Source organism: Phaethon aethereus (assembly GCF_964289735.1).
Source record: "Phaethon aethereus genome assembly, chromosome: 6".
Classification (NCBI taxonomy): domain Eukaryota; kingdom Metazoa; phylum Chordata; class Aves; order Phaethontiformes; family Phaethontidae; genus Phaethon; species Phaethon aethereus.
In genome coordinates, this window is record NC_138580.1 from 38,126,127 (window position 1) to 38,140,479 (window position 14,353).

The 14,353-nt window shown below is 40.7% G+C and overlaps 1 protein-coding gene across 1 annotated transcript in view; it reads right to left on the reverse strand.

The window, feature by feature from the left end:
* Window positions 1-13,191, reverse strand: part of KANSL1L (KAT8 regulatory NSL complex subunit 1 like) — a gene marked incomplete at both ends in the record, with an annotated part of 59,300 nt that extends 46,109 nt beyond the window's left edge. The window contains one exon of the mRNA XM_082001430.1: window positions 12,104-13,191. Within this exon, the coding sequence (XP_081857556.1) occupies window positions 12,104-13,191 (1,088 nt within the window). The remainder of the gene's footprint in view (window positions 1-12,103) is intronic.
* Window positions 13,192-14,353: the final 1,162 nt, after the last annotated feature.

Sequence of the window (14,353 nt, forward strand, 5' to 3'; positions counted from 1 at the left end):
TGGCTTGCATTTCCCCTGGTTTGGTTAAACTGCAGGAGGTCAATCCTGCACAACTTACAGAAGAAGAAAGAAGGAAATGCAGAGGAACAAACAAGCCACAAGGAGCACAGATACAAAAGCAGCCAGTCAAAGTATGATCAGAAATGTAACTAGGAAGCAGACATTCAGGCTGTACTGTGTCACCCCAATGTATGGGGAAGAATTCGGCTGGGGACTGCCAGCAGCAACCGAGGCAGTATAAACATTTCATCAAAGCTTTTGCCGAGACCAAAGACGCAAGTGAAGGGCACTAAATAATATATTGCTAGTGCAGTCAATACTATCACTTGAACTGAAAGAAGTTTTAGCCATGATCTATGGACAGACTATATGGATCAACCCCTCAGCACTCTCACCTTCACCAAAAGAGAAAAGAGAATTGAGAAAAAACCATGCTTTTATGTAACCAAACCAACATCGGAGAATGCAATGGGACTATGAGAAGTAGTGCCTCCGTTATGTTGTGGGTGAGATTTATGTCTTCCCAATAGCTAAAATGAGTCTGCCCCATAAAACAAAACCAGGCAACCTAACTGAGTGCAAAGGGGAACTGCTAACCAAGACACATACTGTTGCTTGGGTTTTGTGCATGGGGTTTTCTTTTTTGTTTGTTTAAAGGAAAAGGGGTGGAATTTAAACCTTTCAGGCATATTTTATTTTTATAAGCAAAGAAAACAAGAAGCATGAGAAACAGTTCATAAATAATGAAGGAGAAACACAGTGGTGTTTAAAATGCCCAAAAAAATACAGAACCTGGGACTGGTAGTGAGTATCCAGGAAGGTTGATTCAAATAGGTACAGTGAGCACAGGAAATTTAGAGCATGCAGTCCTGTGCCCAAGGCAAGATTCTCTGTAAATATCTTATATCCCGAAAATTAAAAGGGAACATAGGCCTTCCAGCCTCCTAACTGCCACTGAGAACAAGTAATATGCCCCTACCATGACACATCTGCAGGGACAATGACAGGATGCTTCCTACTGAACAGGAAAGGAGGATGCTTGCAACAGTCCCACATCAAAACTCCAAAACGCAGGTTTGCGAACCTAAAACACAGTCTCCTTCTAAAAGGTTTGTTCCAAAGAACAGCAACATTTTCAAGTTACAACATTCTTAAACATGAACAAGTCAGAGAGCAAGACACTCATGTAGTGTGGGTGGGAAAAACTTCTGCAACTCCAAAATTCTGCATTAAACATAAGAACAGCAGTTCTTCTTGACATTCCCTCATGCTTACATTTTCTCTCAGTTTCCTAACGTGGTGTATTTTTCCAGGCCACATCCCTTTCAGTTTTAATCCAGTTCTGGATTGTTTTGGCCTCCAGTTTTCAGATGATTTAGTCCTAAAGTGACCCCATGATCCCAACATCTACCATCTGTGCTGGTTTTGACTGGCATAGAGTTAATTTTCTTCACAGTAGCGAGTGTGGGGCCATGTTTTGGATTTGTGCTGGAAACAGCGTTGATAACCCAGGGGTGTTTTTGTTATTGCCGAGCAGCGCTTACACAGCGCCCAGGCCTTTGCTGCTCCTCACCCCACGCTGCCAGTGAAGAGCCTGGGGGGGCACAAGAAGTCAGGAGGGGACACGGCCGGGACAGCCGACCCCGGCTGACCAAGGGACACCCCGTGCCATACAGCATCATGCTCGGCATGTAGAGCTGGGGGCAGGAGGAGGAAGTGGGGGACGTTCAGAGTGACGGCGTTTGCCTTCCCAAGTCACCATTACGCATGAGGGAGCCCTGCTTTGCTGGAGATGCCTGAACTCCTGCCTGCCCACGGGGAGCGGGGAATGAATTCCCTGTTTTGCTTTGCTTGCGTGCACAGCTTTTGCTTTCCCTGTTAAACTGTCTTTATCTCAACCCACGAGTTTCCCCACTTTCACCCTTCCGATTCTCTCCCCCATCCCACCAGGGGGGAGTGAGCGAGCAGCTGTGCAGGTCTTAGTTTCCAGCTGGGGTTAAACCATGACACCATCCCTGCTGGTTCATGTCCTCCTCTTGCTGGGAACTCCTGGGCTATCAGAGGCCTATTGCCAATCATGTGACAAAGAAATATTTGGGAGCAAGGAGCAGCTCATAAGCTACAGACTGATTACCCTCAGTATAAAGAGCTGATCACCTTCCTTGATGGGAGTCATGGAAAATAACAATAGAAATTTATCATTTTGATGAAGGACTCGACTCTGGAAACTGAAAAGCAAGAAGTTCTCCAGATCTTTAAATCCCATGCAGACATCATATGACTCACAATGAAATTCATGAGACTTAACACAATGGAAAAAAAAATCATATAACCCCCAATCCTCTTGGGAAGCTCACTCAGTTGTACAAAAACACAAAATAGTTCATATTCACCACATGGCGCTCTATCACAAATGCTCAACAGCACACTAGTATGGTGGCAGTCTCCCAGGACCGGAACTTCCTGAGCTGTCCCTAATTTTACAGCAGCATTACAGTCAGTTTTCCTGTGACTACACATGGCAATGCTCAAAAAGCAGCTGGCCTGAATACAAGCATTTTCTTGCAAGCATCAAGGTGAGTGCAGGGCTTCTGACACCTTCTGTCAACATGTTGGTGAAATTCAACATGTCCATTTTTCTTCTCTCTGCAGACACTGCCAGTAAGTAAGAGATTACCTATGAAAACTAGGAGATGGAAAATATAAAACCTTTAAATTATGTGAATTCAGATATGTAGTGCATGTATTTTAGATCTTATTTTGCATCTTATCTAGATTTTGCTCATGAGATAAAAATGCCCACTCCCAACAAAAACTTCGAACACTTTTAATGGCTGAACAAACATGTCCAACTATGAAATGACCCGTAAATGCTTTCTCAAGGACTAATTCTTCCAGCACACCTACTGAATGTTTGTTTTCAAAATGAGCTCACTTCAGTTGCTGTTGAAGTATTAATTCCCCTGGACCAGTTAACTGTTAAACCCGTAATAACCACATAATTAAAAAAACAGTGAGTACTGTTTTATGAACTCAATCTCTTCTATGCATTCCAGAGTGCAAACAAGATTAAAACAAACTGCAACAAATATCATCTTCTAGTATCATACTCGATCAACACTACACAACAAAACAGTATTTACTCTGACAGTTCACTATCAGCCTTTGCTCAGATCATCCAGGAGTGCTCACTGCTGACTGACTACAGAGCGCAATATGCCGCTGTTTTGTGACAACCAGCACCAAACCAAGCTACGCCCCGGAAAAAAAGAAAAAAAAAAAGATTTTAAAAAAACCCCAAACAATCAGTTAAGGGAAGTTCTGTGGTACTCAAAATTATACTGCAATCTCTGTGAAGATCTGCAATCAGGTCATTCTTCTGGAGCCTCCGGGGTTGCTATCTTCTTTGGTGTTTAGCAGAAATTTTTACCTGGCGGAGATTTTCCTCTGAAACACTACACGTCTTCAAAACAGATGGGTTACAGTTCTCCCTATCATCTACAGACATTGGCAACTGCTTATCACAACAATTTCTGGCACCCACGCCTGGTCCCACCATCTCTGACATACTGTTGCCATTTAATACTTTCAGAATTGCATCCAATAACATATGTTGATACTAACACACAATACACATCTTATCTTCCCAAACAAAAAAAACTTTATCCAGCTAAACATTTCTGCATTAAGCCGTCAGGGTTCAGGAATTTATGCAGTATCACCTGAAATTATCAACCATAGCTGTAATTCTCCCTTGAAAAGAAAATTTATGGTACAGAACTAGGGGAGGAGGGGGAATAAGTAGCAAAAGAGTAAGATTTTTATATTTTTCACAAATATGTTTAGAAGGGACAGTGGGAAGGAGAGAAGAGGAAAATTAATATTCATGAACCAAAGGCTGTAGAATAAACCTGAAAATATAAAAAGGGAAAGTCTCTGCGCTTGGACACCCTAGCAAAGGAGAAATTTCATAAGAATTTCACACTGGAGCTCTATATGCTCCCTCGTCTGAGAAATCACATCTTCCAAACTGATGAGATGCCACAGACAGTAATTGCCTGCTACAGGGCTCCTGCAAAGAATCACACTATCGCTACAGGTTTTATACCAGAAACTGAACCGTTACACTTGCACTGAATTGTTAACTCAATTTAGGGCTCAACAAAAGAAATTTAAAATTCAGCTTCTTAAAGCAGTGTTGTCTGCTACAGTGCTGAACTTTTCCAATGGCTGGCTTCACAACCTGGTAGGTGCTTTTCATCTTCAATTTTGTTGACATAATTCTTTACAGCTGTTAATGATAAAAGGCCAAATCAGTTGGTGAAGGTGGGGTCAGTTGGGCTATTAACTCCCCAAGAAGTGAAAACCTGCAAAAGGTAAACAACCAGCACCATTTCCTCTTTTAATAAAATAAATAGACTGCAAAATGCGTATCTACTAATGCCTTTTGTTTAAAAGATTTTTAAATTAATTTTTAAGACTCCATTGGCTCCCTAGCACCCCAGCTTCTTCCACTAAATCTCAGCATGCTGTAGATCAGACTAACATGCAGCAGAGAAGCAGGTAGTGCTAACATGCAAATAAAGAAACTTCAGAACACCAGGGCTGCCTGGAAACAAGCTTATTTTCTTGTCTTTGGAATGGCACAACATCAATAGACTAACAACAAAACACCAGGAACACAGGCCTAGAAATTCTCTGCAAGTATTACACAACCGCCCTTGAAAAAGAAATCAAGAAAGTGGTGCTACGTCTGGATCCCATGCTCAACATAAGATAGAGCTTACAATATATTCCTTTAAAGATATGTGTAAAATGGCACATTAGTACAGCATACAAGCAGCATATGAATGCTGTCCAGCCACTGAAGTTGGTACCAAAATTTGTACATACATTCTTAGAAGGAACAGGTGGGTATGGTATTTGTCTAACATTGAACTCCAGATTTTAACTAATTTCTCTCTAGCTGTATACAGCATCAGATTTCAATGTAAAAATGGATATGGAGAATATTCTTTCTTGAGACTTTTTGGATAGATGACTAACAGCTGATCCAGAACTTGCCATGCCAGATGCACTGGAAATCATCAGTGGGTTTTTGGTAGTGGAGGGGCCGCAGTCCTGCACAGAACAGGGACTGAGAAGAGACTCAGAAGGGGCTGTGGCTGGTGGTGAAGCCCACAGCAGAGCAATGAGATGAGAAATGAGGAGCAGCGCCAGCAAAAGTACCACCACACACTGACCTCCACCTCCTGCCACACCCTCACCTCATCCCACCCAGGGAACATGCCTTGCTGCAAGCTGGTGTGAGCAGTGTGCCCACCACGTGTGGGGGATGCTACAGGGAATGGGCTAACAGAGACCTGGAAGGACCCCCCAAACACTCCCTTTGGGTGGGAGGGCAGTTGGGCAGAGCTGGGACAGGTCCTGCTTCAAGCCCTAAGGCCTGGACCCACAGGAAACTCCAGAGGGGCCATGCTGAGTGTGAATGCCCTGGTCGGGGTGAGTCCCTAGCAGCGCTGATGGGGACCACGGGACACCCTGGTACATCAGAAACCAAGTCCTTTGGGCTCCCCGCAGTTGCTGTGAGCACGCTGTGATTAAGAGAGGAGTAACCAAACAGTACTTGTCTGTCTGCTTTGCAGGGCAAGGAGGGAGTTTGTCATGAGGTTAAACCCTACAGTCCAGTCTGCAGGGTGAGGGGGTGAGTGTAATGGATGTAGCATTGAACAGTTGCAACCTTCTTGGTTTGGGTGTTCTGTAGGAGCTTGGGGTGGTTTCACTGAGTTTTACTGCTGTCCCCATGGGCTGGGAAGAGGAGGAGTACATAATGCACATATGTTAAACCTAGATGTTCAGGTTTATTTTTTTTTTAAATACCAGAATCAGTAATGAAAAGTTTGCTAATTGAAAATTAAATTGATTTACATTCCCCAACAGAAAACTTCTTCTTACCCACAACAGCTAGGTAAAATGTTTGGATGAAAAGAAAATCATTTACAGCTATTTCAGTTTCAATAAAAAAGAGCACACGTCAATATATTTAAATCCGACATCTAAAGTTACATTCCTAACCCATATTTAGCGGTATGAATGAAGTCCTGTTGCAGGAGAGCATTCCTATTTTGGGAAGTTTTTATGCACACTTTTTATTTCATGTGAAAAGGAAAGCATTTAAATAATTTCCTGTATCAGGGGCCCACATAACACTGATTTTCAAAGGCACTGGATGTACCCCTTTGAAGTAGATTCTCATGAAATCAATGTTATCTATAAAATGAAATAAAGCTGCCTTCACTTCACAAGATGTTATAAAGACACTTCATTGTTATTTGCAAACAAATCTTTTAATTAAAACAAACACATTTCACAGCTTAGCAAAAGAAAAAACCTAGCCATAAAACACCGATTAATCAGCAGTTGACATCAAGCACCAAACTCTTCTTGTCTGCTTTAATTAAGCATGTGAGGTTATCATGTATACCCACGTGTCTGATTATTAGATTTTCTATTCTGCTAGACTATGTTGACTGTGTATTAAACTGTCATTCAGAAGAGTAATGCCAAGTTTTTATTTAATATGCATTTAACACCTATCTAACTCAAAGCTCTGACGTTCCTGGCTCTGAGATTCCCTTGCAGGTTACGACTTGTCAGACCTTCTGCCTTTCATTAAAACCTTTCAGCAGCTGCAAAAATATTAATGTAATTACAGGTTAGAAAACAGATCGTCACTCATAAGGAACATTACTCTGGTATTGTGAGAAGGAAGTCTTGCTCAAAAGCAAGTTATTATTGCTGTACATGAGATCTCTAAAGAAAAACAGTAAATGCATGTGGGACCCTAAAGAAGTTGTAAATCCATCTTATGGAAAGCCAACCAAGTGAGGCTGAATATATTCTGAAATAATACATTTATCCCTAGAGTGAAAACAGAAGGTAACATAAAGCAATCTTTTCTTTCATTCTCTAGTAACAATTCTCCTCCTACATCCTAGTGACAGGAGCCAAGAATTGAGAGAATGGAATTCATGAAAAAGCAATGTATAAAACATTTTTAAATCAGCATATTATTAGCACCTATGAATTTATACTTATTCAAAGCCATCACACTAATCTTCTATGCAAATAAGACATTTCCTGGACTTGTAAACTAAAAAGGTCTTAAAAACTGGAAACAATTGGGGTTTTGTGCTTAAGAAAAATGGAGAGCAGTATTTAGTCCTGGCAGACTCTCTTCCGCCCCTTCCCAAAACCAGAATTCAGTTCTCATATCAGGTATGAAGCGCTGTTACAGCTCAGAGTGGAAAATTAGGACCTGACCTTGCAAAAAGAAACAGCTTCCCCTTATAACGTGTCTCAAAGACAGGCAATAAACCCCAGCCCTTAAGCAGTGCCTTCTATAGAGACGCCAGCAGAACTGCATTGGTGTTGCTCAATTAGCCATGAGAAAAAATGCTAGGAAAAATGGAAAATAATCCAGAACAAACAGATTAGATCTGGAGATACTAGTCATAATATTTTCTTCCTTCCTGTATTTTCTCTGCCTTATTGCTCCCCTCCCCACCAAGTATTTGTACTAAAAGCAGATTTCCCATCTTCTCTCTTTCCAACTAGCAATCTAAGGGAAAATAAAAAAAAAAAAAAAAAGGGAGGAGGAAGAGAGAATAAAAAGATTTACTCTCTCTGCACATTCATTATAAAAGTTTCCAGGCACAATAAACCCTGTGGGCATGGAAAAATATAACAGTGCTTCTTCGTCAGGCTTGAGGTTGCTGGAGGATAATCAGTAAAACATGTCTTTCAAAAATCAGAGGAAAAGCATGAAAGTATTTCAGAAGGAAAAAATCCCACCAAATTATGCAAAAGGACTTTATTCGGGTGGGGGAAGGAGGATGGGGGAAACAGGGTAGACAGAGCTACTTATTTTGCAGAAAAACCTATTGTAAGCAGCTTTTCTCTCCAATCAATTAGGAACATGTACTACTACTTGATGGAGCAGCTATGCCTTCGAAGAACCCCTGTGATGTATGGTTTGATTCTGGAAGATCATACATGTAGTGCATGTAGAAGAAAAACTCTGCACCCTGCAACTTTAAAGGTTTCCCAAATAAGTCTGATGCTCATGTGGTTCTTTGTGGTACACTGCAAACAAACGGAACTTCTAACCGCATCAGGAACACACACAGAATACATGAATAAGGATTTGGAGTTGGCCTGGAAGGATACAATACAGAGGTCCCAGAGCAGAGCTGTGTTGTTGCAAAAAAACTTTGTGCTCACATCTCCTCCCCCAATTCACCTTGTGTGAAATCTGTGACCATTTCTATGGATAGTCTTCCATCTTCATGAACCACAAGGAAGATCAACAAGTTCCAAGTAAACTCAGCTGGTGAAATGTTGTCTATGTCGCATTTCAAGTGGTTGACATTAGTTGTGAATTCCTGAAGGAATAACTTATGGTCAGCTTGTGATGCCCTCCTCAGGCCCTCTGTCCACTTTGCTTGCCAACACCTAACAGTGAGCTAGCAAACAGCACCTAACATCTGCCTTTGAGAAACCATACCCTGTGTATAGTGTCTCAGGAATTTCCTCCCCCCAAAGACTGGAACAGTACTAGAATACGTTACAAATTACTAATGGAAATTTGGTGTTTTGCCTAAGAAACCTTCCATGAAAACTGACAGGTTTAAGACATTCATGAGCTGACAATAGCAGCAAAATGACAAAACTCCTGAAAAGAGCCAACTGTTTTTTCATACTTCTTTTTAGCAAGTACTCAACAGACCAAATGTGTTTTAAGCTCTTGAAATGGGTTGAGGCTTTCCAATTACTCTAGGAACTAGGGAAGTTCAAGAAGTACTGTGAATTGTCAGCTACAAGAACTGCCTGCAGAGGCAGACCAAGGATGTTTCTTTTCTTGAGGACAGCACCTATATAAATGCACAAGGAATGAACAATGGTCTAAATATCTTAAAACAGCTATTTGCATCTAAACAACAAAGGTATTGAAATAGATGGATAAAGACAATCTTACTTGAGACACAAAGCATTGGGACACAGCTCAGAAGAGCTTATGTCAACACTCATTGGGCAAAACTCTTTCCAGGATAATGAGAATGAACAGATTCAAAATGCTAAAAATAGCTCCAGGTTTTTTCCTACCGTGAAGAATTTGAGCTGGAATTAACTTCTCCCTCCTGATGGGAAACAGACTGTTCTCAGGCAAACATGGTAACTGCAGGTTCCTCCCCCCTTGCACATTGGATTGGCACCTCCTCCCCCCAAAAAAAGGATAAAAAGCACCAGAGTCATGACAATGACCAGCCACCAGTGTGATTATACTCTCAAGTTAAATGCAATCAACATACTGTGACACAGGCAAACCCAAAATATTTTCCCATTCATCACTGCATTAATATAACCTTATAACATCTACAGTTAAGTATTATGAAGAATATCACAGAGGAAGAGTATTTCCAGGTCAGTAAAGTCTTCACTATGAAAAACAAGTCACAGGCGAGGAAACATGTATTCTCTTGCCCACATGACCACATTATTTCTGGAAAGCACTAAGAGTCAATTCCCTAGGAGAGAAAGGCATTTCAAAGAATGTAAATCCACTTAGCAGAAATGAAAATGTATGTTAAAACGTATGTTAACTTTGTTCGTTTCTTTTGCCCAGGTGAAAGGTAATTCAAAGAGTCTTAAGAGTGATAAAGCTTAGGAAACAGCAAGTCTCACTGGTGAATAACTTGATTTACCTTTGTCACCTAGAAGAAAAAGTGCAGCCTTTTAGCCACAAAGACAAATCTCGGGAAAAAGTTGGAGAAATGAAGAAAACCGCTCCAAGCTGAAGAGAATGATAAATTCAAGTAAGAGAGAGCCTGTCCTCACTGCAATGTTAATTCAAGCATTGCCTCAGCCTATGCACACAGACAAAAGTCTTCTGCTTAAATTAGGTAGTACTTTAACCCTGAGCTTGCTGGCCCAGCAGCACAGTTCAAACACCAGTGATTCTTGCACTACCAATACAGCAAGGCCTTAGCTAATGCACGTTGCTAACCTCATCACTGCTGCTGCTTGACTGCTGTTCAGCAGTAAGAACATTAAAAAGGGAGGGGAAAAAAAACAACCCACAAATAAAGTGTTGCACTGAGTCAGACTATAGATGATCTACCCAGTCTCCTGCCTCTTAGCAGCAGCCAAGTCTTACAACAGGGCACGCATGGAGGGAGCAGTGCTTCTCCAGAATACTCCCTCAGCTGCCAGCAACAGCATCTTGGGGATTTCCTGAGCCAAAGGTGGTGTCTTTGTACTTAATAATCCTCTGTGGATTTTTTCATCAGTGCAACAAAACAAACCGAGTAAGCCTTAAGTGGAATGATAACTTAAGGAATTCAAAAGCCACACGAAGAAATAAAGGTAAAGGACTGGCAGGCAGAGTTAGAAACTCGACTGTCCCTGGCAAGAAGGAAAAAGAGAAAAACCTTGCGCAGAACTTCAGTTCAAGTTCTGCATTATCCACTACCCTTCGAGAATCAAGAGTTTCTCATCAGTTTTTCTTTTTCAGTTTATATAATCACAAGATAAGAATCCTAGAGGCAGAGCTATTACTCAGAAGTTCAACCATATCAGCTAGGAGAAGAATGTGGATTCTGCTATGCTGGGAAGAGCCAAAAATGCTGTTTTTTTCATTAAAGTATTTCAAAAGGAAAATAATTCTTTTGCAAACTCAAGTATTTAAGGTGATCCTAACTTATTTGGCAAGTCATTATGCTTTGGTTGGACTTTAGTACAGTATTTACCATTCTGACAATACGTAAAAGAAAATGAAAACTAGTTTTTACTTTGCACATTTTCTCCTCTCTGTTTTCCAGGCCTACAGTGATTTGATACAACCATGCTATACTGAAGCTTCCCTAACTGAAGCCATAAACACATAAACAGGCACAGCTGCTTTCCAATTTAAGATAAGCTTCCTTGATTTCTTCTGAACATTATGCTTTTCAAGAAACAGACCAAGAAATATAGGTTTTTAAATATTTTTCTTCAAACAGTGTCACTCTTAATGCTTTCTAGACACTCCCTAACTAGAAATGTAGGTGCCGTGAAGCTCTCCTACCAAGCTGCTGCGTTTGTGTGAAGCTCTATTCTGTGTGTCACTGTCCTACCACATCCTAACAGCCCTCAAGACATACTCTGTCCTCTCCAGCCATAGTAAGGAATAGGCAGCTGTCCTTTCACCGCTTTCTAAAATCTCTCTTGACCACAAAGATTGCATTCATAGTGTAGCAGGGTAGGGGAAAAACAAAAATAAAAGAAAAAAAAGAGGCTGTACCACCATCACGGAACAATTTTACTATTTGTTTCTCTTACCCACCACTAACTTCCAAAGCTGCGGTAATTTGTACTGACAGGATCCCTATCAATTCAAGACAGTATTAGTTAATGATATTAATTTCCCTCTGGTTCTTCTTGAAAAAGATAGCAGCAACAATAAAAACACCACTGCTAGCTTCATTCACAGTAGCAAAACAACTTCAGTAAGTAAATTAACATTTTTTAAAATCATAATTCAAAGAACCAAACTTTTTCAATATACAACCCCCAATACTGGATGGCTTGACACCCATATCAGATGATATATCAGATGATCATTCTTACTCTTTATCACGTCATAGTGGATTTCAAGATCCTAACATTGGCTAATTCTTAAGAACTCCAGAATAAAATTAAAATAATTTTCCTACCAGCCAGAAATATAAAAAAAAATAGCACTGCTATCACTATTTGATTAACAGCACCATCTGAGTATTTAATAATTAGCAGTACTAATGTAACGCAAACTGGCAGAATTGCAGCACAAAATCTAGCTCTCTACAGTCTAGCAAAGTAACTGTTCCTTAAAGGCTGTAATTAGAATTTCTTTCTTTCTGTCTGGCCCCTGCCAAACCTAGCTCACACAGGCAGCCCTGCTGTTTTCAGTAGCACTCTCTATTGAGTGAGGTTACTCACACAAGAAGGAATCTGCAGGTCTAGACCCTTCCATCTTGATTTATAAGCATGAAGCACATGAGTCTAGCAGGAATTTAACACTTACGCTTCCACAGTTGTTCTTACAGTCTGTTCCTCACCATCTTCATCTGAGCTGCTACATGTTGCATCAGAGTCCAGATCCTTCTCCACATGAGACAGTAGCCCTCCAGCAGAAAGTGCAAACCCCCGGATTTCACCTGGTGCAACGCTAACTCCATTTTGGAGGTCCGTACTCAAACTACTCTCCAAAGTAGTTGAGGTGTTTTCTGGCCAACCTTCAGTGCACCTGAGGGAGCTACTGCTCAAATATCTGGTTGGCTCATGGAAAACCTTCATTCTTTGTAGCTGATGTTTCACGAAGCATTTCAGCTGCTGATCACAGTGTTTGATAACATGCTTTGCCAGGAGCATTTGTAAACGTTTCTGAGTTCTTTTGGCGCGACTGATTTCCATTTGTTGCTTAGTGACACACTGGAGTAAGCGAGCATACACCTCCTCCGGGGTGCAGCTCAAAATCCCTTCTGAAGGCCCGTGAAGAATTTGGTGTAATAAATCCCCTTTTATTGTTTCAGTGCAGACTTCCAAAGCCCTACCCAAAAAACCATTCTTTTTGTACCATTTACCACTTAAAAGCTCCATTTCTTCTGCATTACTGGATTCAGTTACATTTGAATCCAAAAGTCTCTGTGTTTCTGACAAATTCGGAGATGTGGTCTCTGAAAATGTTTCCCCTTTGACCTGTTCCTCAGATTCTGAATGACTAATCCGATCAAATGATGTGTCAGCACCATTATGTAATGAATTTCTCATCTTGGAGCAGTCGGGCTCTCTCGCTTTCGTTTGCTTACCGGTTTTGTTGCTAAACGCAGAATTTGTACTCATTAACAAGACAGACTGATAGCGCTTGGAGGATGGTGGAGAACCAAAATGCTGCACACTGAAGATATCATTCCTGAGGTTGGGCTCAGCAGTGGGGAACCCCAGGACTGAGCAAGTAATCTGTGCGATGGAGTCCTCTTTTATCTTCTCTTCCACTGCTCTGGAATTTTCCATGCACAAAGCTGTATCAGACTCCATAGCTCTAGAGGACAAAGAAGGTGACAAGTGGATACCATGACCTTTTGTTGCTGCCTCTCTGAGGGCTGGTGTCATTATAGCTACGGTAGGTAGTTTACAGCAAACCTGAAAATAACATGGGCCATGTAAATTTTTTCATTTTGATGACATAGTACAAATATAACAACTGTCAGGTATTTCATTCATTCAACATTTCAACATTATTCAAAGATTCCATAAAAAAGGACATTATCTAAGGAACACGCATAGACTACACTTCCTACCAAGTCAAACAAGAACATTCCTCCTGTTTTTTCTTTAATTCATTATGGAGTTGTTCTATGTGCAATGAAAGCCTTTACCTCTCAGGGGAGCAAGTGTTCATACCTCACTGCATTTCTGATCCTATCAGTCTGAGAAATAAGACTCACAAAGTTCAAGACTGTCACCTAACTTTGCCTAAACTGAAAAACACGACCATAAAGCCATGTGACTGGAAGGATGCATTTTAAAGTATGTGTGCGAGTGTATGTATGTGCACAGAGATGCACATCTACACGCTGGCACCCCAGAAGTCTCACTGGATTTTATTTTAATCTGCTCTAGAGATGAGTTACTTTTTGAGTTGCATTTGGTTTTCATTCAAGTATTGTTTGTTTAATACTTAAATGAGTCAACATCAACAGTATCACAGAAATGGAAGCTATGCAGCTACCTATTACAAGTTCAGCAAAGCATTAACACCTACCACATGATGAAACACTCTGAAATAAACTCAGAGGCACTATTGAGAGACATATACTTAATGTAAAGCTATATAAAGCAAGCATTTGATTAATTAATTATTATATATTCTCACAAATACACTTTAGAAACCAATCATCAAGGCTAATGCTTTAAAAACACAGACTTGTGTTCTAAATGTTTCCTAATAAAAATAATCTTTCCTGTGCCTTTGTATCCAGTTGTTTATTCATCAGGCACTGCTTGCATAATACAAACACAATATTCTTTGCTAATCATTTGAGTAAAGACAAACAGTTTTCCTTTATAAACCCTTTTGCCTGTGGCTTGCCACAGGTTAGATGAAGGGTTCCTAAACTTTGGGATCAACAGACCAGTGTCAACTTTCACCACTTCTTGTCAGCAGCTATGCTGCCATCTCACACTGTATCTATTCCACAGCCTACAGAGCAGGAATCACTGCCTTTTGCTGTACTTTCAGCTTTGTTTAGGAGATGGTTAAATAAACCAAATG